Genomic DNA, 25949 nt, shown 5'->3' with positions numbered 1-25949 from the left:
TCACCTCCTAGAGAAGGACTGGGGTCAGCAAAAGAAAATAAGTAGCTTTAGGCTTGCTAATGGCGAATAGCACGTGTTCCTTGGTGAACTCTGAAATAGACGCGCAGTTACCAATTAGTTTTCCTCGTGTGAATATCTGGAACCGACCAAGAGGGAATGTCAAGGGGGTCACTCACATCTCCCGCCTTGTAAAGGTATAATGTAGGCAGGTGAAAGTCAGAGGGGGGTGACATCCACACAAAGGGCAAGAGCAACTTTGCCAGGCCACTGAATGTTTCCCAATCTTCAACAGCAATTAAAAAGTTTCATTTTAATAAACAGAAGCAAATAAAGTACTCAAACACAAAAATAAAATAACCACACACAAGAGACTGCAGGAATCTGGAGCAAACAAAAGCCTGCAATTTGGCGGAAGAATTCCATGTGCAGAGCAGCGTTCGAGCTTTGAATAAAATATTTACATTTGTTGGTGACAAACTTCTGCCCCCGGCATTGATATTAACCTTGGATTCAATCTGGAAGAGAATGTGCTGTTTTAATGACAGAGAATCTCTGCCCCTGCACTGGATCTGCTGGCACCACCTTTCCAATCATGGACGCAAGTTATGCAGCAAACGCTGGTCAGCTATGACAGGATGACATTTCTCTCAATAACTGATTCATTTATCTGTGTCAATTGTTGGCTCAATGCAGAGAGGAAATGCGAACCAAGGGACAAGAAATACAGCTACGGAGTTAAACAAGAGAGCATAATGTCAGGATAAAAGGGCATCAATTAAAAAAAATTCTTAAGGCAGAGGGTCATGAGTCTGTGGACCATGTTGCCACAGGCAATGGAAGCGAGTCATTGGTGTATTTAAGGCAGAGATCGACAGGTATTTGATTACAAGGTTTACAAGGAAAAGGCTAGGGAGTGGGGCTGAGTGGATGGATGGATCAGCTTGTGATCAGATTTGCAGAGCAGACTCAATGGGCCAATGGGCTCCTATATCTTGTGAAACACAAAGACGGGAGATGCTGGAATCTTGAGCTGGTGCACAATATGGGCTATTATCTTTAAGTTTTGTGTTTGGCCTTATCACGGTGGTGGAGAAGGCTGAGGATAAAGGTGGAAATGAGAGAGGATATGAAGATTGGAGGTGAAGCGAGTGAAGGTCTGTCTCATCTGGAGGAGCTTGTTACTTCACTGGATAATGGTGAGGAAGGAGGTGAGATGGACAATGATTAAAGGGGAAAGTGCCGGTGGATGAGGAGGGGTGAGAGGGAAAAGATGGAAAGACCATGGGCCATGCAGAAAGTGGGCACTGTGGAGAGCATAAGGAGTGTGAAGGGAATGAGGAGAAGAAGTGGCTGGAGGTGGGATCCTATTGGAGCTGGTAGAAGTGGCAAAGATTAATATGCTGGATGTGGAGGCTAGTGGGATCTAACCTGAAGACGTGGATCTCTCTCTCTCTCTCTCTCTCTCTCTCTCTCTCTCTCTCTCTCTCTCTCCACCCCACCCACCCCCCCCCCCCTTTTCTGTCTTCCTCTCTTTTTCTCTCTTTTTCTTTCTCTCCTGCCCCGGAACAGGAAATAGAAAAGATGTATTGGCAATGCTTGTGAAGGCACCATCAACCAACTACCACTGAGGAGAAACCATGGTTCCCAACAAAGGAAAACGGTGCAGATGGCCTGCAATTAAAAGCCTCATCTTGTGAATAAATGTGATGGAGGCAAAGAAAGTAGGAGAAATGGATTATGTCCTTATAGGAGTCTGCGTAGGGGGATGTGTTGTTGAGGTGGCTGTGGGAGCCTGAGGGTTTATAGTAGACACCTGTGGATAGTTTGTATCCTTAGATGGTGAGATAGAGATCCAGAAAAGGTAGAGAAGTGATAGAAATCATCCAGTTGATTGGAGTGCAGGGTGGAAGCTGGTGACAAAGGTGATAAAATTAATGAGTTCCACATGAGGCAGCACCAATGCAGGTGTAAACAGTAAAAGAGTTGGGGGGTGGGGGAGCAGGTTTGGGACAAGTTCTATTCCAAGTCACAAACTAGAAGGCAGGCGAAGCTGATGGCCACATAAGTGCCCACAATGGCCCCTATCATTGCAGAAGGTGGAAAGAATTGAAAGAGAAATTGTTAAATTCAAGAATAGTGGATGAGAGCGTTAGTGTTAATAGCTGTGTTTTGTTCCCGAGAGAAGTGGAGGGCTTTTTGGGGGAATGAAGATGTCCATGGTTAAGATGAGGTTGTTGGGACAACAGAATTGGAGGTTGACAAAATGGTGGAAGGTATAATAGCTGTCACAGATGTAGTTGGGAAGGGACTGGGCAAAAGGAGATAGAATACTTGAAGGTAAGAAGAGATAGGTGGGAGAAGATCAGGCAGTCTTGCTGGTGGATCTTGGAGGAGAGACAGATGTGGCTAGAGTTGGGTTGTTATTGAAAAGTTTGTGGCTGTGGAGGGGAGATCTCCTGATGTGATGAGATCTGCAAGGATCCAGGTGGCAGTGGCTTGGTGTTGGCTGTCATGGTCCAGGTAAAGGTATGAGGGGGGTGTCCAAGAGCTGCCATAATTAGGTCCTTCATCAATGAAGATCCACAAGAGACTTCAACTGCCAACCAATTGTTCCTTGCACTGCTTCTCACTGACCCCACCCCCATCTTGCTGTAAAGTCGGATTTAGTCGACTTGACGAGGAAGACACCAGATCTCTGCTCCCCACGGATTATAGAGAATATGAGAGAAACTCAAGGTTGACATGGTGAGATTCTTGACATGAGTGCAATGCAGCAGACAAGGGGGCCATGGCTTGCTCATGTGCCAACTTGCCGAAGGTTACACACCAGTACTGTTCTAGACAACTCGTGTGTAGAGAAAGTTTGAACAGCCTACTAAAAAAAGGCTTGAGCTGATACATGTGGAGATGCTTTGCATAACGTCCAGCCAGCCAGAACACGTGTGAGAAACCACTGGCTGGTCTTTCTCTAGCTTTTTAAAGGTCTGAGCCTCAAGTCCATCATTCACTGTTAGGAAGCTGTGAGGCATCATGTCAGGAAGTATCCACCCAGGTGTCAGAGGTCTTCACAGCAGAGGTGGAGATTTTGGATTTCTCTGGCTGCTTTGGAAGCCACCTTGCACATGTTTCCCACAAATTATCCGCACAGAAGTACAGCAACAATTTCTCTTTGTGAATGATACTCAAACCATAGCTTCAGTTCATTTTTCACTCATTAAGTTAGAAACTAACTATTAAGTTAGAAAAGTTTGAGATGCAAATTTATCCCACACAAAAGGTAGGATTGGATGGGACAATTTGAAAGTAAGATACGTAGCTGATGTCAAAGTGGTTTTACTGCTCTTCTGGTTAAACTTGACTGATACATGCACATGGGCAATTTGTGCTGTCAATGTATACCATCAAGCAAAATGAGATGCTGCTTCACTGGAGCAGAGAAATGAAACGAAACCAGAAATATTTGATGAAGATATTTTTAAAATGGAGGAGTTTGGTAGGCTAAAAACAGATTACTTATTTTCTTTAGTAAATGAGACAATGACAAAGGGTGATTATATTTAAATTTGAGGTTAGGTGAAATTCACACAACCTTGTTAAGAGCACAGAAAGAGGTGAGACCAAAGGGCTAGAAGGAAGTGAAGATTAATGTTTAGCAAAGAGCTTGTGAATTTATGGCTTCATTCTCCATGATGTTCATTTCTGGGGTTTTACAGCAACTCTCCAATGTATCTCTTTAGAATGAAACTCCCCATAGTAAATGACACATACTTGAGAGCATTATAGTTTCAGTGAAAATTTCCAGACCTCCTCCACACAGCATTTGACAAAATAGTTATGGTGCTGTCAGATAACGCGTTTGGCTCAGACGAAAAGTGTTGCCGCTAGCTTGTTTTCACGACACATCAGTGTGTTATGACCACTGTAGGTGCAAACTAGAAGAAAAAAATTATTTTGGTTTTTTGACCTTGCTAACGTACTCAGAAAAAAACATAGGTGATTTGTAAGTGATTGTCAACTGGCAGGAATTTCCTTCAGGCTCATAATATATGTATTTCCCCACAGATAGTACCTAAACTGTGATTTTTAAAGAGGCACTTTTTAACTTGTCCATTATAATCAGGATACAGACCAATGACTACATGTGAACAGTTCCTCTGGTGAGAATTGTTTAAACTCAAGCCATTCCCCTGAGATCCCCGGCATCATAGAAGCCAGGTTTTTTTTTTAATTTTAAAAAATATTTAGTCATACACCACAGCAACTGACCCTGCCGCGGTCACGTACTTATCTTCATCAGGAGCCGGCCACCGCTGATGAGGTAAGCGATGCGACACACGGGGGTAGTAGTGATAAGGCGTATGCGCGGGTGTGTTTATCGTCAGTATACGGGTGTTGGATCTCAGATGCAGGAGGAGGAGAGTGAGAGTGTCAGGATCACCCGTATGGCAGTGAGCCAATGAGAAGGTCAGAGGGGTTGAGCTGGGTGGTGTTTGGGAGTTGAAAAATGCAATGTTGTGCCTAGTGAATAAGAAAAAGAAAGTCAACTTCGTGGTTTGCTGAAAGAAAAGTGTTAGTGTATTCTTTATTTGTTTGTAAGCTGTGTCATTACAAGTGACCCCATGAGTTCACAATGCTTTCTCATTTAAAATGATGATGTCAAACTGAAGATTCCCCCCTTTTTTATGAACGATGCACCGGCATGGTTCATGATCCTCGAAGTGTGCTTCTCTGCCCTCAGTAACAAAGTACGGTTTACCTGGGGAACATCTTCCAGAGCAGATTGCCTGCGAAGTGGAGGATGTCTTAGTGGATCCGGATGGTAATCTCCCATACAACATGCTTCAGGCAGCTATTCTGCGACATTCTCAGGGAGACTCGTTTTGCCCAATTACTAGCTGATGACAGCCTAGATGATACACAAACGTCACAGACATTGGGGAGGCGGCACAGGCGAGCTGAAACTGGCTCCGACTAAGGTGATTTTTGGAAACAGAGATTCCTTCAATGTTTATCTCGTCATGTTCGAGAGCATTTGGTGGGTGTTTTTAAATATCCACCCTTGATCAGTTGGCGAATCGTGCCAACCTCGTTATGTCCACGATCTCTACATTGAATTGGCTTCATCCGCTGATCAGATGGAACTGGAACAATTCCTTATTGTGTCTTGTGAAGTGCCAGCCCTTTATCGGTTGAGGCTTCTCAGTTGAAGATAGCAGCAGCACCTTATCAATCAAAGGTAACTGAGTCGGAGCAGCAAATGGCAGCACTGTCTACGCAGGTCCAGGCTTTGGGCATGCAACGGAATTCCTTCCATTGACCTGGTTGGAATCGAGGTGGCCGAGGACGTGGTAGAGGCGATGGATAGCATATTTGTTGGAGATTTGGTGCTGCTGCCTGGTCCTGTAGGCCACCTTGTGGCTTCTACAAATGGCAGCAGGAAACAACCAGTCCTGGCAGTAGAGGCAACTGCTGCCCATGGGCACATCAGCCGCTGCCTTTTCCTCAAAGACCATCTCTCGGATGTTCAATTTCTTGTCGATTCTAGTGCAGAGATTTCAGTGGTCCTTCTAACCACGGAGGAACGTAGACACCCCAACAGGTCATGTGCTCTTTCAGCCATGAATGATTCTCACATTCAAACATATGGCCACTCACGTTGGATTTCATATCGAGAAACCATTTCAGTGGGTTTTCATTTGGGGAGCAGATTTCTTGACATTTTTCTTTGTTAGTGGATTTGAAACATTGCTGATCACTTCTCTGGTGTGCAAGTGGGCTGCATCTGTCGCCCCTCCAATGTCAGCAGCCTCTTGACGAGCCTTCAACCTGGCTCCTGCCCTTTCCGAGCCTTGCTCAAGTTCTTCCCTCACGTAGTGACCCCATTTTATCGTCGCATGGATGTTAAACATACAGTGACCCACCATATAGAGACTCGGGGTCCTCTGGTGGTAGTGTGGGCTTGTAGATTACCCCCGGACCATCTTAAAATTGTAAAATTGGAATATGACCACATGCAAGAGTTGGGCATAGTCCGCAGATCTAACAGCCACTGGACATCACCCTTGCATTTGGTTCCAAAAAATCTCTTTGGGATTGGTGGCCTTGTGGTGCTTATCATACCCTGAACAATTCTACCATGCTTGACCCGATACAACACTTTTCAGCAAACCTCCACAGCAAACATGTATTTGCGAAAATCGATCTAGTACGCGCTTCAGACTCCAGTTGAACCTTCTGATGTCACGAAGACAGCAGTGATTACCCCCTTCAGCCCATTTCAGTTTCTGCGAATGCCATTCGGTCTACGGAATGCAGCTCAGACATTCTAGCGGTTTATGGACCGCGTACTCGCCAGCCTCGATTTTGTGTTTACATCGAGGATATTCTAGTTGCAAGTGTAGATGAGGAGGAGCACAAGTGCCACCTTATCTCATTGTTTCAGAGACCTGATGAGTTTGGCATTGTGGCATTTTTGGTACTGCTGATCTTATATTTTTGGGACATAGGGTTACACAACATGGTATTTTGCCCCAATGAATCAAAACTGTGAGAGATTTGAGAATTTCCTACACCCGTTACATTTGGCAAGTTGCAATTTTTTTTTAGGCATGATGAATTTTTATTGACGATACCTGCCAAATGCTGCAGCTTCTCTATTACCCCTGACTGAACTACTAAAAGTATTTGATAAGTTCATGTCCAAAAGACCATTAACTTTGGGAGATGATTCTGTGTGAACTTTCAATGAGGCCATGATGTTTGTACATCAAAAGAACAACGCCTTGCTCTCTCTTACCACAAATGCATCTGTCAGTGCTGTGAGAGCAATGTTCGAACAACCGGTCCATTGGCAGTTGGAAACTCTGGTGTTTTTTTCAGTCAAGCTGACACTGGCTCAGGCACAGTAGTGTACGTTTGGTTGAGAACTCTTGGCCATCGATCTCACTGTGAAACATTTCTGCTTTTTATTGGAAGGTCGTTCTTTCACCATTTATATGGACCACCAGCCTCTTACACTTTTATTGCAAGTACAAGCTCACGTCACTAGTTGCCCAGAGAGATTCGGCACTTGGACTTCATCCTACAGTTTTCATCGGACATGCAGCACATCTGAGGAAAAGCGAATGCCATGGCTGAAGCCCTGTCCATAAATGCTGGTGACATATCACAGACAAGTTAAGGATGAATGACTTCCTTTTGCGATTATATAGTTCTTCCCTCATTTAACATTAGGACAATTATTTTAACCATTAACAAGAATATAAAATTGGTGGCATCCATTGAACTCGACATGATGCATGCCACTTGACAGTTCCTTAGAATAATTTAAGTATCGAAGTACATATCCGTGCTCGTTAAGAACAAGTTAACACATACTATGGTTTTGAAGCATTGTGCCAGTAAATTTCATTAGTTGAGAGTGAAGGATGTTTAGTTGGGTCCTTATCTCTGATGCTTGCCTTAAATAGCAGTGATACAACCCAAAAGCACTAAAATATATTTTTCTGGGTATGTTGCACGTTGATCTCCAAGAACACAGGTTTACAAAGCTTATAAAAATCAAATGATGGAGATACCTGCAGTGTGACATACAGCATGCAAACAGGGGCTAAAGCCCACCCCTTCTGTGCTGCCCTTCAATCTGCTATTTACACTATCTGCATTTACCAATTTACCTGTGTGGACACCACGGTCCATGATAGCATTGCTATGATATTGTGGAAAAAGCGTCTTCCATCATTTTATTGTGTTCATACTCATATCAAATCTAGCTGCTCACAACAAGGCAGCTGTTAAATGCTATGGACCATTGACAATGACAGAAATATACAACCCTACAGTCTGTACCTCTAAGCCAACACAGAGCTCGCTCAATCATTGCTATCAATTCATGGGATCAATTGTGGTTTAATGAGAACTGCAGAACAGCATGTAGCAGCACCACGCACATGTAAAAATGATGACGTGCAGCCGAGAACAGCTACAACACAGGAGTGTGGACTGATCAGTGTGCAATCAGCGGGGCTGAGCGATCCCATAATCGAAGGATCAGATTGATGCTCTGCAGTCCCACCACTCCTACTCATGATGGTGATGAATAATTAAACAGCTGATGGGAATTCCTACCCATGCTCAGCAATGATGAGGCCCAGAATGGAAGTGTTAAAAGTAAGGCTGAATCTTGCACAAATACATTTGGGCAGTAGTGCCAAGAGATTATCTATCTTCACTACTTCGGAGGATCATGACGCCAGCGAAAATCAGACAGCATCCATCCCGGCGCTATCTGTAAGGAGTTTGTATGTTCTCCCCGTGCCTGTGTGGGTTTCCTTTGGGTCTACGGTTTCCTCCCATCGTTCAAAACATACTGGGGTGTAGGTGTGATAGTACAGACCTATCACCAATGTATATAGTTACAGTATCTAGAGTGTAATGACTGTGCTTACAGCGATTGGCTGAGAGCTAAGCCACGCCTACTGTCTGGGCCTTAAAGGGTTGTGTCCCTAGCCAGGTCGGATCATTCCAGACTGGTCGGCCACCTGTGAAGAGCTCCTGTCTTTTGCTAATAAAAGCCTTGGTTTGGATCAACAAGTCTTTGATTCTTTCGACGAGCTCTACAGTAGGTAAATTGGGTATAATTGGGTGGCAAGGTAACCAAGGGCCTAGGCCCAAAACGTTGGTCACCTTTTACTTCCTAGGGATGCTGAATTTCTCAAGCATGTTTGTGTTTTGTGATCAACCCCTGCATCTGCAGAATTTTCTTGTTTAACAGAGTATTCTTTGGATGTTGTCAGATGCAAGGTCATACGATGTGTCCCTTTATCTCATGTTTAGAATAATTGCAGCACCTTTACACTCTCAGAAACCTGAGGAAATTTGGTGAATCATGAGTATCCCTCAAAAACTTCAAATGGTGCATGATTTAAACCATCTATTGGGATGCATCACTGTGTGGTACAGGTACAGCTCCATCCAAGACCACAATAAACTGTGATGTACTGTGAAAGTGGCTCAAGGCATCACACATCCCCACCTCCCCATCACTGGCTCCTTGCTGCTGCCTTGGAGAAGCAGCCAATATGTTATCCCTTTGGATTCTGGCCGTTTTTAACCTTTCAGAATATATATGCCAGACTCAGTCCATGGGTAGACTACAGTACGAACACCAGAACGAACCAACTGGTGGTTTCATATAAAACCCATCCCAGTAAAAGAGGGCGCGCAGTCCAAAGGGTGAAAAAGGTTAAAAGGCACCTTCCAACCCTGCCACACTCTCTTCACTGCCTTCCCTCCCTGGTCAGGAAGAAGCTTCACAACGATGATAAGATTCAGGGACAGTTTCTTACCCACTGTTATCAGACTCCTGAATGAACCCCAAAGTAATGTTCCCTTTTCTCCATACCCACTGATCTCTCTCCATAATTCTACTGTATTTATATATGAGAGGTCTAGCGGTCTGCACATAAACCAACTTCTATCACTGCATCTTGATACAGGTGACAATTAATTTGAAGTTGAAATGATTTATTTGCAGAAGTTGTAAGTCCCCTCACATGAACTATCTAAAAGACGTCTCTTACCCAACACTTGCAAGATAAAGCTATTTGCAGGTATCAAGTAATTTGAGTAAGGTGATGATACCCTCTGGATGTTAACTGTTTGTTATGAATTGCTATGTTGGAAAACCAATTGTTGATTTGCTGAGATAGAATTGAGAATGGTGTCATTTGTGGTACATGCTTTAGTTTGCTTGTCATTGTGATAATCCACTTGACTGCAAACAAAGGCATATTCAATGCTGGCATTCATTTCAAGAAGAATAGGATATAAGAGCAGGGATGTGATGTTGAGGCCTTAAAGGCACTGGTGAGGCCTCACTTGGAGTATTGTGCGCAATCTCGGGCTCATTTAAGAAAAGATGCACTGAAGTTGGAGAGAGTTCACGAGGTTGATTCCAGGAATGAAAGGGTTATTATACGAGTTTGACCGCTCTTGGCCTGTTTTCAATGCAATTTAGGAGAGTGATGGGGTACCTCAATGAAACATTTTGAATGCTTGAAAGGCATGGACAGAGTAGATGTAGAAAGGTTGTTTCCCATGGTGGGAGTATCTAGGACAAGTGGACACCACTTCAGGAATGAAGGGCGTACGCTTAGAACAAGGTGCATAGGAATTTCTTCTGCCAGATGGTGGTTGCTACAGGCGCTTGTGGAGGAGGGTGTATTTAAGACAGAGATTGGTAGGTTCCTGATTAGCCAGAGCATCACAGGTTATGAGGAGAAGGCTAGGCAGTTGGCTTCAGCTCATGAATAAATGGTGGGTAGACACAATGGGCTGAGTAGCCTATTTCTTCTCCTATGTCTTATGGCCTTGTATCTTCTCTTTACTGACGACTGGATTTTTTTTGGGTATTTATCTGCTCGATGCAAGATTTGGTTTTGGTCTCTATACGTAAAGAGGAATGGATACTCCATACTTGGAATCTGGGTAGCCCATTCCCATTAGATTGCTTCCCTGGTGTCTTAATTAGTATTCAGGATTAGTTTCACTGGAATTTAGAAGAATAACTCATTGGGGCATGGGAGTTGTCAAACAGATTAGCAGGATGAGTTGTGTGGATGAAAAGACACAAGAACTAGAGTTGGGGGTGGGGTGGGTGACAGAGACTCCAGAGAGGAGATCAGGAATTTTCTGTGAAGCTGAGGAGGAAATTCTTTGTCAAAGTGTCTATAACTCATTCATTGAATATCTTCAAGGCTGGGAATGATGGATCATTTCAGCACCAAACAGACCAAAGCATTTCAGAATGAAGCAGCCCAGTAATCTTGAGGTATTGCATCAGCTATGATCTCAACCAATGACAGAATTAGGGCCATCAGCCCGCTTTTGCATGACTAACAACAAATAGCTAACAGCATTAACCCATCTCAAACTAACATCGCTACTCGTCTATTAAGCAGTGAGATTATCATTCCTGCTCTGTTAACCCAACAGCATCACTATCTCGAACAACTGACTCCACTCTATGACTTGATTATTGTTTAGTGATCATCCAGATCCAATCCCAGCACCTTTGCAGAGCCCAGATCAGACAGAGGAGCATCTTTAACCTGATATGTTAACTGTTTTGTTTTCCATCAATGTTGCCTGCCCTGCTGAGTTTTTCCCTTTTTTTTTCTGTTTTTTTATTATTCCAAATATCCAGCATCTGCTCTTCTATTTTTAGCTGTCATATGTTTCTTGGTGATAACAACTCTGAATAATAAATGCAATGGTAAATTCCTTTTATAATGCTTGCAAAGAAATTGTCCTTGCATTGGGAAGTACAAATAGAACATGCAATAGAAGAAAATAATCCTTGGTATTATAGACAGATATGAACCCTTTGTGGCAAATCAAATGCAAAGAATTTGTCCAATTCAAATGCACAAGACTCAAAAGCAGCCGTATGGAATACGTTGACTTTCAACTGAGGGCATACAATGAATGGTGCCATGGCAACACATGCTTTCACTATGAAAAGGAGGGTTTCCATGCTATGATTCATGAATCTGAAATGAGCCATCCATTATCTTCCTTGCTGACCAGGACGTCCATATATGCCTTTAGCTAATAAATTGTCTGTATCTGCAAAATTCATCAATAATGTTTGACTCACAGGTCAGAATTATCTGCAACAAAGTCGGTAATGATTATGCTTTACTAAAGTGGCAAACAGAAAGACATTTTGAAGCCAATAGGCTGATACATTAACTCCTGGCTATCAGTCACATATGAGTTCTGAAGCAACCCTGATAATTTTTAGTATTGTCACCTTTCTATAACTAACAAAGGAAAACAAATGATCAAGTAAATATTGGATTGATTATTCAATCCAGTATTGTGTATGTATTTTAAAATAATGCTTTATTTCCCCTTTGGCAACAGTGGAGATTCAAACTGCATACTATGCATGACTGAATCAAGGTTCTAAATAAATCTAACATCATCTTCTTGCCTAAAGATTCTGTTTCTCAAAAGCATATCTTAAAATCTGCTAGAGGCTGCGTGGAGTCCAATGGGGCAGTACAGTTGTCTTGGTATTAAGGATCAGCTGAGCAAAGTTCAGGACCTCCACTTTGATCAAGAATCCCTATTTCTGCCCAGGCGAGTCACTTAATGCTTTGGACTCAGGTTCTTGGTTTTCACCAACTAACAAGAAGTGTCCCAGTTTTCAGGGACTGGTTTTAAGCTCTACCACCAGCTGATTCATACTAGACTTTGTATATAAAGGTCTACCCGTGGACCCTCTCCGGAGTACGGTATATATTATGAAAGGTTAAAAATGGCCAGAGTCCAAAGTGTTGAATGGAAAATCTGCATCTTGTTTGCTTTTGCTGAATTCATTTTTCCTTCTCTGCTTCATTTAAAAAAAAAATTAAATTGATGTTGCTGTCTTTGAGCAATTAAATACTCTGCAGCTTTTTTGTCAAACACCAGCAGAAATAAAGAATAAAGAAAAATAGTCTGGAAATGTATATAATTCATACAAATCTTACCCCTCTCTTCCTTTCCTTAAAATATGTTGCCGAGTGCCTTTGCTATACATTTAATGAATGACTAGACGGATTTTTTGTACATTAATGATTTTTAAACTTTCGCAGTCTCATTTTCCTGGTTGGAATTCGAAAAGGCTTAGCTAATTATAGAAGGGTGAGATGGTGATGATTATTTTAACAAATGTCCTTTTCTTTCAAATGTGCCATTTCTGAATTTAATAATGAAAGTTACTTTGTTGAATCCAAATAGAGAAGCTTAGGCTTGAGAAAACTTTGAAGATTTTTTGGACTATTTCAGCCAAATTCTGAACTGGAAGTCACGATGGCAAATCTGGAACTGAAGTCCATCACCAAACTCAGTGAATCTGAACCTTATGCTGCAGAAAATGGAACAAAAGGGTATGTGGAAAATGTCAAATGTTACCAGGAATCGGGGGAGAGGTTGAGCAGGCTAGGGCTTTATTCCTTGCAGTGCAAGAGGATGAGGGGTGATGTCATGGAGGTGTACAAAACAATGAGAGGAATAGAATGGGTGAGCTCACAGAATCTTTTGCCTAGAGTAGGGGAATCAGTAACAATGGGTTAAGGTGAGTTGGGGGGAGGGGGGGAGATTTAATAAGAACCTGAGGGGTAACCTTTTTTCTACAGAGAATGGTGAGTGTATGGAACAAACTGCCAGAGGAGATGGTTTAGGCAGATGCTTTTGCAGTATTTAAGAAACATTTGGATGATCATTGATGGGATATGGACCAAGCACAGGCCTGGTGTGGGTGGAACCTTTTGGTCAACATCAGAAAATTGTGCCGAAATTTCCACTCGGTGTGACTCTATAACCTAGTACAATCCCAGTCATTTGATTGGATCACAAACCATTAATTGAAAGAGTTATTTCATTGTATATTTACATTTTTAATTAAGGGTAGTTTAAAGATTTTGAAATTTAATTTTTTTTTTACATCCTTGTTTCATCATTTGATTATTTTTAATTATTCAAATTGATCAACCTTTTGTAGATGTTATCAGATGAGGTTCGTGCAGACAGGTGGGGGGGGGGTTCAGGATAGGGCACAGGATGGGTCACCACTCATGACCTCATCCACATGAGGAAGGACCACTGTCTAAACTTCTTCCATCAATGGGTATTGAGGGGCTGAGTCTGAGAGAAAGTCCCGCAAACAACAGAGGGGTGGAGTAACGACAAGATGCGACAATGGCGATAGAGAGCATATTTAACAATGTACAGTGATGAGAATGTATGGACATGACACTAAGGGGTGCAAAGAGAGGTTTTTTGTACCATGTTACATGAAAGATTTTTTTTATTTTCGCAGTCTAATTTTCCTGGTTGGAATTATATAAGCGTGTTATTTGCAGAGCTAATTATGGAAGGTTGAGATGAATATCATTATTTGTGAATAATTTATTGTGAATAAAGTCTATTTTGGGAGAAAAAGCTAATAATAGGGCACAGAACCAAGGCACAATCAGCCTTACCGTTTCATAGATGTTAAGAAGTCTGGAAAATGGGCTGCAAATTGAAAGATACTTTCTACTATTTTGTAGCATATTTTACTCTTAGTGACAAATATTACATGGGTTTATATTTATATTTATGAGAATTGTCAATTTTGCAAATTACTCAAGGGAATAACATAACATATCGTTTAAAGAACAAGATTGGATATTTAAAGAGAAAAGGTGAAATTTATAAACCAATTTAAATGATACGTTCATTATTGTTTTCCAGAAAAATCGTTGTTAACAATTCCATTGAAAGAATGAATTCTCTTCCAAAAGAGGAGGTAAGTAGTGGTTGGTTTAGTGATGTTACTATATGTAACCTTTGAATAAAGAAATGAGATGTAAAGATTGCCAGGAAAGAAAATGGGAGATGGCCGTTCCGTGGCCCATGAGTAAAAGGGACAGGTACAAGGGAGAAGGCAACAACTTAATGAGCCACAGAGCGGTAGATGTACAAGTTCTTCGCTCATTATAAGCAGACCATCAGGAGGAAACTTGGTGGACGAGTCTCTCTTGGAGGAATATCTCTGTACTGAGATAAGCACAAAATAACAGCAGATAATTAAATGTAGTCAATAAGTGCAATAACATAGTTTACTTCAGTATTTTTGTGTAGACATGTGGTTCTATAAAATTATATATTAACAATCAGAGCACATTTCAACTGACTGACTGGACTCTTCAGAAATATTCATTTATCTTTGATGGGAATCCAGATGCCAAAAACCTTTTCTTTTGTATCTGTATTGCAAGGGGTGTCTTTCTGACAAGCGAGAACCCCAAATATTAATTGGCAGAACAAATATGTTGATAACTGTGGTAGGGTAGTGTAATAAAGAATCCTACTAAGGGAGGGCACAATAGACTGTCATAGGTGTGAGAATTCAGCAGTTTTAACAATGGTATGGAAAGCACTTTGGGAGATGGACCCTCCAGGTCAAAGACTCGCACCCCCGTTACACAACAATTAAGCTTCACACTGAGACTGTGATGCAGAAAATTACCACCAATCCTCACGCCCCAACAGTTAAATCCTATTCGTCAGAGGCTTACTTCATTTCAATCTCTCAGGTTTCGCTCCACTACCTCCAAAATCCATGGGGTGAAATCATTCCTCATTCTCCTGGGGTCACCAGTGATTTTCTCCTCGCAAAGTCCAACATTGGTTGCTGTTGTTACTGCAGTTATTGCAGGTAATAGCTCCATCTCTCCTGTTCCTACAATCCCTGGTCAATCTTCCATGTGATACTCTTCTTTCACTGGCAGAGCCTTTGCTATATCAATTTTAACTGGCATCTACTTGAAATGACCATTTATTTGGCCTGGTTATAATCTTGTGGCCCCAGCACTCCTGTTTTCAGAATGGCTTGATATTTAATTTTTTTTTAATTTAGACATTCAGCACGGTAAAATGCCATTTTGGCCTGCGAGTCTGTGCCACCCAATTTACACCCCATTTTCCTACACCCCCAGTATATTTTAAACAGTGGGAGGAAACGGAGCTCCCAGAGAAAACCCATGCAGACACGGGGAGAATTAAAAAAAACTCCTTACAGACAGTGTGGGCCTTGAACCCAGGTCCAGACCCAACCACTGGTGCTGTAAAGGCATTGCGCCAACCACCGTGCCAACTGTGCCACCTTTCTATATGCAAACCATCCTTGAACATTTGCATAAATTCCTGATCATTCCTGATGAGCACTGATGAATTTCTAAGGAGTACTGGTAAATAAGAGAAATACTTGCAGTGCTCATTCACTCACTTCAAATGTCTCCCCTTGCTTCTCCTTCAATGTCCGATCCTTCAGAGCTCCCCATGCCCTTCAGAGAAAGAATTGGCCTAGGATATCAAGAAAGTTTGGTCCAGCCCGATCCTGATATGGAGCACTTTGAGAGAGATGGTCCCTCCAGGTTTAAGTTAGAGGCCTAACTCAGTTCCCTTTATGCACACAAGACTGCAATTCAGCAAATTATAACCAATTGCCGTGCCCCAGCAGTTAAAGCCATTCAATCCTAATCAATGGAATTCATTTCAATCTCCCAGGTTTTGTTCCACTACTGCTAACGTCCTCCAAAGTGATGTGTGTATGTTTCCCATAGTTATTCCTTCCATGATCTTATCCTCAGTGGACTCAATCTAAACAATTATCTATTGTTTATTTCTGTGATTCATAATAGAGCAGAATTCAGGATATCCACACCGTATAATTTAATTTGGACAATCTGAAGATTGGCTCCTCTTTATATTACTGCCAGCAACTTCATAATGCCTGATTAAAGTTGCCTAACAATCCCTCAAGCTTTGCTCATCGTAACAGAAAAGCATCATTTAAGTAAAAGCATACAGAATCCCACTCTTATTTAGTCCAGTTATTAGGTTATCGTGGAAGGGAGGCAACAGCAGACGTGATTATGTCCCGAGCAGTTGGCGGGGAGGCTGGCAGGGAGAATCCAGCCATGAGCAAGCTCTGCACAAGCTCGAGATGCTTTGTGCACAGTAGGAAGGAAAAGATAAATCAAGCACTGTGGTAGAAGATTGGGAAACTCATGATCAGGGGGAAAAGAAGGATTTGTGTTTAGCCAGGGTAACAAGGAAGTCTCTGTTCCTGGTTGGGGAGGACGAGGCTCTCGACACAATCATTGAGTTTTATAGCATAAACACAGGCCCTTTGGCCTAACATTCATTCCAACCAAGTGGTTTAAACAAGGCCAGTCCCGTTTGCCTGCATTCAGTCATTATCTCTCTAAACCATTCGTATCCATGCACCTGATGTAATGTAACAATATTATTATTGTAATATATAATATTGTTCTTCTATGTCATAATGCAATAGTATTAATAATTTTATTAATCTTGGGATAGTAAAAGACATATCTGTCACCTATGGAAGGGGGATCCATAACTTGTATGCTTTTCTACCCTTAACACACCAAGATTATGATTGCTTTTGAAATTATAAATGTGTAGCTATTTAAAATTCTGATGATCACTAACTTTGCGTGCAAAGTAATATCATTGAGTCGAAGCTTATCAAATAATTCCAACTGTCTTTTATGCCTGATCGTCAAATTAACATTCACTTTTCTATTTTGACCTGCAGGCTGGATGTACCTCCGTGAAAATGTCAGTGTTTAACCTGAGCAACGCCATCATCGGCAGTGGGCTTTTGGGATTATCATACGCTATGGCCAACACAGGGATTATACCATTTATGTAAGTTTTAAAGGCAGAAATTATGAGTAATGTGATGGTTCTTCACTTTCAGCTGTGAACATCATCAAACTAAAAGCCTATCCTCGACAAAAATAAGCTTGCAGCTTTGACCGATGAAGAGGTAATTGCGTAGGAGGAAGGATTTGCAAGTTTATATCATTCTTTCACAACCTCACAACATCTCAAAGCATATTAAAGCTTTAAAAAAAATCAATTTGGAATGTACCACCGTTCTTGTACAACCAATGTGTCAGACAGTTTGCACCTCTCAAACTTCATGAGGAAAAATGTGGCACTGCTAAGTTAGAGTCTAAGCACAATGCTGGAGAAACTCTGCAGGTCAAATAGTGAATAAAGCAAAGATAAAGATATATAAGCAACGTTTCAGTCTTGAGTCCTTCATCAGGGCACAGAAAAATGTAGACAGGCGTCTGAACAAAATGGTGGGGTTGAGGGGCAGGGGGTGGCTAAAGAGCTTGAGAGGAGCAGTGAGAGGGAATCCCACAGAAATCTCTTCGGAGAGCAAAGGAGAACTTCTTCAGGGTAGGCATCCCCTGAATAAACTTTGCAGAGTCTGCAGACACTGTTTGAAGTACTCAGCAGGTCATACAGTGAACTTTATGTAGCTAAGGTAAAGATACATAACCAATGTTTCAGGCTTGAGCCCTTCATCAAGGTTCCTGAACAAAATGGTGGGGGGGGGGGGGGGTGGGGAGCAGAGGCAAGGTTACATTGTATATAGTCTGTTACAGTCATGTTCATGAAAAGATTTAGGCTGGGCCACCAGTGGAAACTCCTCCTGTTCAGACTAACCCCTTTAGATCTTTCACATTCACTGGCAGATCAAATGTTGCATTACTTGGTTTTACATCACATGTGGCAGGACCTTTTCTGTACTGCACCAGAGTCTCAGCCAAGATTCTTCTTCTTCTAAATCTTGGAAACAAATTTGCACCAAAAATCCTCTGAGTCATTCGCAAACACTACTCACTGAACCACAGCTGATCACATTCCCTGACTTTTTTTTTGCTGTATTTTTATTTTCAAAATGCATTTGAAACTTTCAAGATTAGTTTACACTTTTTTCAGACGATAATACAGTGATTAACACATTCGCAAATACATAGTGAATTTCTCCTTTTATTGCACTTATATTTAATGAAAAAACATTGTGCAGTGATAACCAAAATATTGGAAGTAATCGACAGATCAGGGAGCACCAGTGAATAGAGGGAAACCAGATTAATTTTATTTTTGATCTGATCGGTGGAGAGAACAGAGGGAATATTTGTGATAGGATAGTCCAAGGTTGTCCGACTTGCACAACACTTGATAAGTTCTCTCTTTAATAGGTGAATGAGGGGTTTATGGGAAAGATAAGAAAAAAAACCATGAGTCGCCAACACAACAGTTTCTGAAAATGTGAAACAAGACAATGCAGGGATTACCTGGCAGATCTCGCAGCATCTGTAGATGGAGGAAAACTGAATTATTGTTACAGCTGGATAATTTTACATCGGTAGGGTCATTTGAACTAAAATGTGAACTCTATTTCTTTCTCCGTGGATGCTGTCTGCCCAGCTTTGTATTTCCACTGCTTTGTTTTTATGTTTGATTTCCAGCATCTGCAATTTAGTTTTTTTGGAATTTTTGCTGTTTGGGAAGTAATGCTATATGCATGAGAACAATCTTGAATGTGAGAATAGACAGCACGGTTAGCGCAACACATTTACAGCACCAGCGATTGGAACTGAACTGGGGTCCAAATCCCATGCTGTCTGTAAGAAGTTTCTTTGTTCTCCTCATGTTTGTGTGGGTTTTCCTTGGGGGTTTTGTTTTCCTCCCACTGTTCAAAGCATACCAGGGATGTAGGTTAATGGGGCATAAATCAGGTGGCATGGACTCGTGGGCCAAAATGGCCTGTTACCATGCTGTATATATAATTTTTTTTTAATGAAAGAAAAAGAGAAGAGGTGTACAAGTATATAAATGAAGAATAAAATGATGAATTATATATTGTGTCTGGTAGGACAAGGGTGGATGCAAACACCTTTGCCCACGTTCTCCATCAAATTACACATTGCTGGGGCTTGTATTGCAAATCCTTCAGCTTCTCCAAGTCTTTATCCTTAATTCAAGTCTGAATTATTCAAGAAGGTGGCTCCTCATTACCTTCCCAAGGGTAGTTAAAGATAGACAATAAATTCCATGCTTATTGATGTTACCGAGATAACAAATACTGATTGTTGTAATGTGAGCTGTTTTTTTAAAGTGAGGCTGGGAGGGGTTTACTTCCTGTCTGTCTTTACTTTTTGAGTGCCTTAGCTATAGCTTGGAGGCCATGCTGTGTGTAAGAGGAGAAAGACAGAGGAAGAAGATGTGTCTGTCGATCAGTGGGTGGGTGGTTTTGCTGCTCCAGATAAAGTTGTTGTTTTGAGTTTGAAGTTGTCAAGTGGTTCTTTCTCAAAGTAGAAGTTACCACACTAATGATAGAGTCTGATGCCTAATCAGTCGAGGAAAACCCAGTCTGAGCACTGATGCTCAAATCACATGAATAGGTTTAAATAAAAGCATTGGACTGCACACTTGCAGTTAGTCTGGAAGCTGTTGCCATTTCTGACCTTGATTACATTGTTTTGGGTGTCTGTGGGGTTCTTACTCAGCCTGTACATATTATTTATTGTGTACAAACGAGCCTGCAGCTGACATGGACATTTACCCCTCCATAAATCTTCGTCTGCGAAGCCAAGCCAAAGAGAGAAGAGACCTATGGAGGGGAGGGGGTGTTAAACACTTGTTGGAAAACTAGTGACAGCAAAGATTTTAATTCAGAAAAATGACTCACTAAATTAGACTCAGCCTGACATAATAGGCCTGAGGAAGATATCTTCAGCACAAACTTTTATCATTTTGTGCAGCCTCCACAAATGATGTTTCTGTCTCTTTCTCCACCTTAGAACCTATTTTGGAAAATTTAATCCATTTCTTCCATATTTATAGAGTATAATGTTGTCAGCAGTTTATGGGTCAAAAGACAGCCAGGTCATATGTTCCATAACCAGTATGACTTCTTGATCATAGGAAAGAACTTAGTCATCAGGTTCAAGTGCTTTCAGCATTGCTATACATGGCGCAGGTGATGCGCAAATCCCACAGCTGTGCTGTAACAGTCTTCCAAGACTCAAAATGGATCAGGTTTGCAGAATCTCAATGCACAAACTCCAGACATGTAACCAGAAACTGTGCTAAAACCTCATGAACTGTGAAAGGGCTGGACTCTAAATACAAGATAAATTATATCATTAAGTAATTGAAATCACATGACAAGATGGAAATGTTTGCTTGAGTAGTTTATTTTGCATTCAAAAATTAGTCTGAATAAATCATATGTTGAAATAAAAACCAAGGTGCAATCTGAAAATTATATTCATACAAATAAATAATCAGCTTTTGTCATTGTTTCAGTATTAATTGTAAGGAAGGAATTGTTCATACAAAACAATTGAGTGAGGCATTGTCACAATAAATAAAACACTTTGCCTCAGTTCTTTCACGAAGAAAATTAATGGAGACATTTTAATTCATTCAAGGACACATAAAAATACACTTTGGCTTTTGCTGGTTACTGGTTACTTCATGCAGTAATTAGGCAGGTTGTGGTAAATTTTCTAAAATCAGTAAAATCCCCAGCTTCTGTACCATCGTCATAATTAACCCCACCACCCCACTTCCCCAAGTTTACAGACAAAGCCTGACTAATGTACTTAATAACACTAATAAAAGATAAAGACTAGGAAGGGATAGGGAGAAAGTTTGGGAATGTCACCCCAGCGGTGAGCGGTATGGGCCGGCTCTTTATCCTGGGCGACACCATTTTATTCAAACACAACTTTATTCAAACAGCGGCTGCGTGCGGGGCACGACCAGGGCATTCCGCTGACTGAACGTTTGCTCCCCTCTTCACAAAGGGGTTGTGTGTTACTTCAGAAAACATTTACTTTTACAACTTTAAACTTTTATTTAAATTTCTATTTATTGTAATTTTTAAAATTTATTTATTTTGGTTTTTTTTGCTAGTAGCTTGAATTCTGGATATCAGGGATTTTACTGTAGTGAACTTTTGGAAGCCCTAAATCTTTTGGGAATCATCAAAAGAAAAATATATTGGTTTGAATTATAATGCAAAAGAACCAATGTCAATTTATCTATGTCTCATGCATTGCTTTTGATTTTCATTTCAGAATAAATGTAAAATCAGGTGTTGAATCATTAGCTCCAGTTTGCAACTTTTCACTAAACTTCAGCAAGTCTTTCTCCACTGTGACATCGTTTTTTTTTTTCAAATCTTAAATAAAAGTGAGAAGAATTAGTTTGAGAAGGAATCATTTTGCTCTTCAGCAGAGAATTAAGATTTTTTAAATTTATTTTGCAGATTCCTTTTAGTTGTCATTGCACTGATGTCACTGTATTCAATTCACCTTTTGCTCCAAACTTCAGTTGAAACGGGTAAGTTAGCACCGAAAGAAAAAAAATAAACAGAAGCTAGAGAAATGATCTGAGTTAAGTGATTCATTTGTTTTTATCATGGCCTTAAGATAGAGATTAACTGAATGATCAGAAATAGTGTTTCAGTTTTCAAATTAATATCTTGAGGCTGAACTATTGATCCAGAGACCTATATTTGAATTCCACCATTGCAGCTGAGGAATTGTAATTTCACTGTACACTGCAAGGTTTATGGTGTGATCGACAAATAAACGTGACTTGACAATGTCATTCAAGAGAATGGATATCAGCACCACTTTACTATTAGATTGACTTTAGCACATTTCAGGTTCACTGTAAAGGAAACCTGCCTGTTTGAACAACATGCAACTTCAAACTATAATTGTGTATTGAATAGCCTAGTTCAAGGACCAACCAAAGATACTTAATTTTAAACAAGCCTGTGGATACCACCATTTTGTGCATTTTAAAAACCTATCAATTATAATCTGGGTGGCACAGTTAACACAACACTATATTGCAGCGCCAGTGACCAGTGTACATTCTCCCTGCATCTGTGCAGGTTTCCTCCAGGTGCTCCTGTTTCCTCCCACTGTTCAAAACGTACAGAGGTTGTAGTTTAATAGGCGTATTTGGGTGGCAGGGGCTTGTGGGCTGGAAGATCCTGTTTCATTAAAAAAAAATAATTTGCATTTCTTCAAACATAGACTTTTCTATGTACTTTTATCCACTCTTTGCTTGGAATATCTAAATTTAGATCAATAATCCAAGACAAAAATAACTTTTCAGTATAGTCTTCAGATATAGATCTCATTATCACTAAAGCAGTAGTTCTGGGAAAATCAGTTGACCTGAAGGCAGATAAGTCTCCTGCTCCAGATGGAATGCATCCAGGGTACAGAGAGAAATGGCATAAGTTATAGGAGAGACATTTGTGATAACTTACAAAATTTTGATGGCACGGTGGGAGTAGCTGTTAGCCCAACACTTTCACAGCACCAGGAATTAGGACTGTAAGGAGTTTGTATGTTCTCCCTGTGTCCGTGTGGGTTTACCCCAGGGGCTCCAGTTTCCTCCCACTATTCGAAACGTACCGGAGATGTAAGTGTAATTGGGCAGCACAGACTCATGGGCTGAAATGTCCTGTTACAGTACTCTATGTCTAAATCTAAATTCTCTGGACACTGGGTAGGTCCCGGTAGATTAAAAACAGTAGATATTTTAAAAATGATGTTAACTTAGGGAAGGTAACTATAGGCTAAGTAGCTTAACAGTCATAGTTGTAAAAATGCAGTATAGATGCAACATAGATTCAGTTAGAGCTGGGAAAATTTAAATAATTTACTTGAATTCTTTGAGGATATAATGAGTGCAGTGGATAGAGGGGAATAGGTGGATGTGGTACACTTGGATGTCCAAAAGGCATTCGATAAGGTGCCACAAAGATGAGGATGAGATGCTGGCGATGAATTGGCTAGAGGATAGATTAATCAATAGAAGACAGAGAGTTGGATGTTTCGCTGGTTAACAGTCAGTGGTTAGTGGAGTTTCATAGGGGTTGGTGCTCAGCCCATAGCTGTTCACAATATACATAAACGATTTGGAGATGAAACCAGGTGTCGCATATCTAACTTTGCAGATGCATCAGTTGAGTGGTGAAACAAATTATGTAGAGGATGCAGATAGGTTAAGTGAATAGCAGGGACAGGTAGAGTACAGATTTTTTTTTCCCTTAAATCAAATGTGGAATAATTCTATATTGCAAATCTACCATTTGTTCAGAAATTTGTCTAGTCCAGTATAAAAAAATTATAAATATATATATATATATATATATATACGTCAGTATTTAAGTTCATAACAATTATGATATCTTAATTCTCAAGTTTAGCTTATGTGAGTTGTCAGTTCAAATCTTTTTATAGATGGAGCACAGAGTTGATAAATGTGAGGTCAATCACTTTGGAAGGAAAATAGTAAATCGGTCTACAATTGAAACAGTGAGAAACTGCAGCATGTGGCTAAGTAGAGAGAACTGGGAGGGCTTGTAAATGAATCACAGAAATTTAATATGTAGGTATGGCAGGTAAATCAAGAAAGCAAATGGGATGCTGGCCCTCACTGCTAGAGGGTTTAAATTTAGAAACAGGGAGATTCCACTGCAACTGTATAGGGTACAGGTGAGGCCGCACCTGGTGTACTTCATGCACTCCTTATTTGAGAAGCATTGTACTGGTGATGGAGGCATCTCCAGGTTAATTCTGGAAATGAGAGAGTTAACTTATGAGGAGAGATTGAGTAACTCTGGATCAAACTCATTGACATTTAGAAAGGTGAAGGGGTACCTTATAGAAACCTATAAAATGATGAAATAACTTCATAAGATAAAAGCCGGGAGGTTGTTTCCACTATCAGTGGGACTAGAAAAAGGACACACAGCCTCAGGATTTAAGAAGTAGAGGAAGAACTGCTTCTCCCAGAAACTAGTGAATCTGTGGAATTGTCTCCCCAATGAAGCAGTAATGACTGCCTCATTAAATGTATTTAAGACAGAGATTTTAAAAAAAAAATTTAGAATAGAAGGGGAATTAAGGGTAATGGGGAAAAAGGTAGTAGGCGGATCTGAGTTCGTGGTCCAATCAGCCATGATCTTATTGAATAGTGGACCAGGCTCGTCAGGCCGGATGGCCTTCTTCTGTCCCTATTACTGATGTTCTTGTAGGTGGGAAAAATACGAGATCAAATAATAGAATGAAAAGCTGTGAACTCAGACATGAATTAATCAACATGAGTAACGTGATATATTGCAAGAAATTTAAGTACTGAAAACAGAAAACCGAACATTATAATAGGAACAATTTAATTGCTAATTATGTTCTAGCAAGTGATTGTGGGATTACTATTGATTTTCTAAAACATGCACAAACAATAAAGTTTGAAGGTGTATTACTCTTTTTTAGTTTTTTTTACAAATCACTAAATTATTTAAATTTTTACAAATCAGTGGAGAGTAAATCTATTGCTGGTGTCGTTACTGCACAATTGCTCAGCAAAAGGAGGTGTAAGGCGCTCCTTCCATCCGATAGCCTGCAGGTCACCCTCGGGCAAGGTGTAGTACCTGTTCACCCTCCCAATCAGGGTCACGTAAAGACATGGATTGCAGATGGTGGATGGGTTTTACAAGCAGATTCGACAAATTGGAATTTATGTTTGTAAAATCAAAAACGCTGGGCAGATGAATCTGCTGATAAATGGCCAGGGTTACCCGTTGTGACTGCCTGTGCCTGTCTGCACTCGTGTACTTCCTACTGCAGGGGGGCAACCCACTGAACCTGAAGGGAGGCAACCTGGGAGGCTGGCTCCACCTACTCCCTGACCATCACTGGCACAATATAAAGGGTCACGCCAGCCCTCGGGTAGGAGCAGAGCACATGGAGCCAGAAGGGACACTGAACCTTGTGCACAAGTTTTAAGCTAATTAAAGCCTGTTGTACAGCCTTCATAGTTTGAGCTTGTTTGTTCGCACTGCAGCGCATCACACTGTCCAGTATGGACACTGCTACTGAAGAAGGCAACGAGAAACCACTTCAGTGTTTTTCCCTTGTATAATCATGAACTCAACATGGATTACAGTCTCAGCTCAAAGATGGAGCCTTCACCGAAGGAGAACAGGGAAGGGAACAAACTACAATTTGGAAGGTCAGAGATCATGACAGATGGAGAGACATGATTGCCCGCGCCGAACGGCAAGGCACCTGAACGAATGAAAGCCATTGATAATTTCACAGTAGTGAAAATATATCAGCATGTTGATCATTTAAACTAAAACTGTCATGACTTAATCAATAAAATTTTTCCTGTGTTTAGGTTCTGTGGTTTATGAAAATCTGGGACAGCTAGCATTTGGTAAACCAGGGAAATTTGCTGTTTTTGGATCAACAGCACTACAAAATATTGGAGGTAATGTGTACTGAATTAAGGATTTCACTGTCTCAGATATAAATCTAGCATTAATTTCCCTCATTTTGTTTTGCATCTGGCTTTGGAAAACACGACTGCTTGTGGTGGGAAAAGGAGAGAATTTAAAAATGGTTTAAGTTTACAAAGGGTATTTAAAAATATCGCTGTTTTACAAATAGCAAATAGTGAAAATGCCACTAAATTACATA

At 40.8% G+C, this 25949-nt stretch overlaps 1 protein-coding gene across 3 annotated transcripts in view; it reads left to right on the top strand.

The window, feature by feature from the left end:
• LOC138746174 (sodium-coupled neutral amino acid symporter 1-like) overlaps window positions 1–25949 on the top strand; it is a 60950-nt gene that overhangs the window by 4517 nt on the left and 30484 nt on the right. Inside the window, exons 2-6 of one of the 3 annotated variants that reach the window (XM_069904141.1) lie at window positions 12838–12938; window positions 14287–14341; window positions 17162–17274; window positions 21707–21780; window positions 25648–25740. In XM_069904141.1, the coding sequence (XP_069760242.1) occupies window positions 12862–12938; window positions 14287–14341; window positions 17162–17274; window positions 21707–21780; window positions 25648–25740 (412 nt within the window). In that variant the 5' untranslated portion in view covers window positions 12838–12861. Of the gene's footprint in view, window positions 1–12789; window positions 12939–14286; window positions 14342–17161; window positions 17275–21706; window positions 21781–25050; window positions 25480–25647; window positions 25741–25949 lie in introns of those variants that run through there. The other 2 variants (XM_069904142.1, XM_069904143.1) reach the window with 2 other exon arrangements.

Source organism: Narcine bancroftii, chromosome 11 (assembly GCF_036971445.1).
Source record: "Narcine bancroftii isolate sNarBan1 chromosome 11, sNarBan1.hap1, whole genome shotgun sequence".
NCBI classification, from domain to species: Eukaryota; Metazoa; Chordata; class Chondrichthyes; order Torpediniformes; family Narcinidae; genus Narcine; species Narcine bancroftii.
This window is presented reverse-complemented; position numbering and strand designations above follow the sequence as displayed.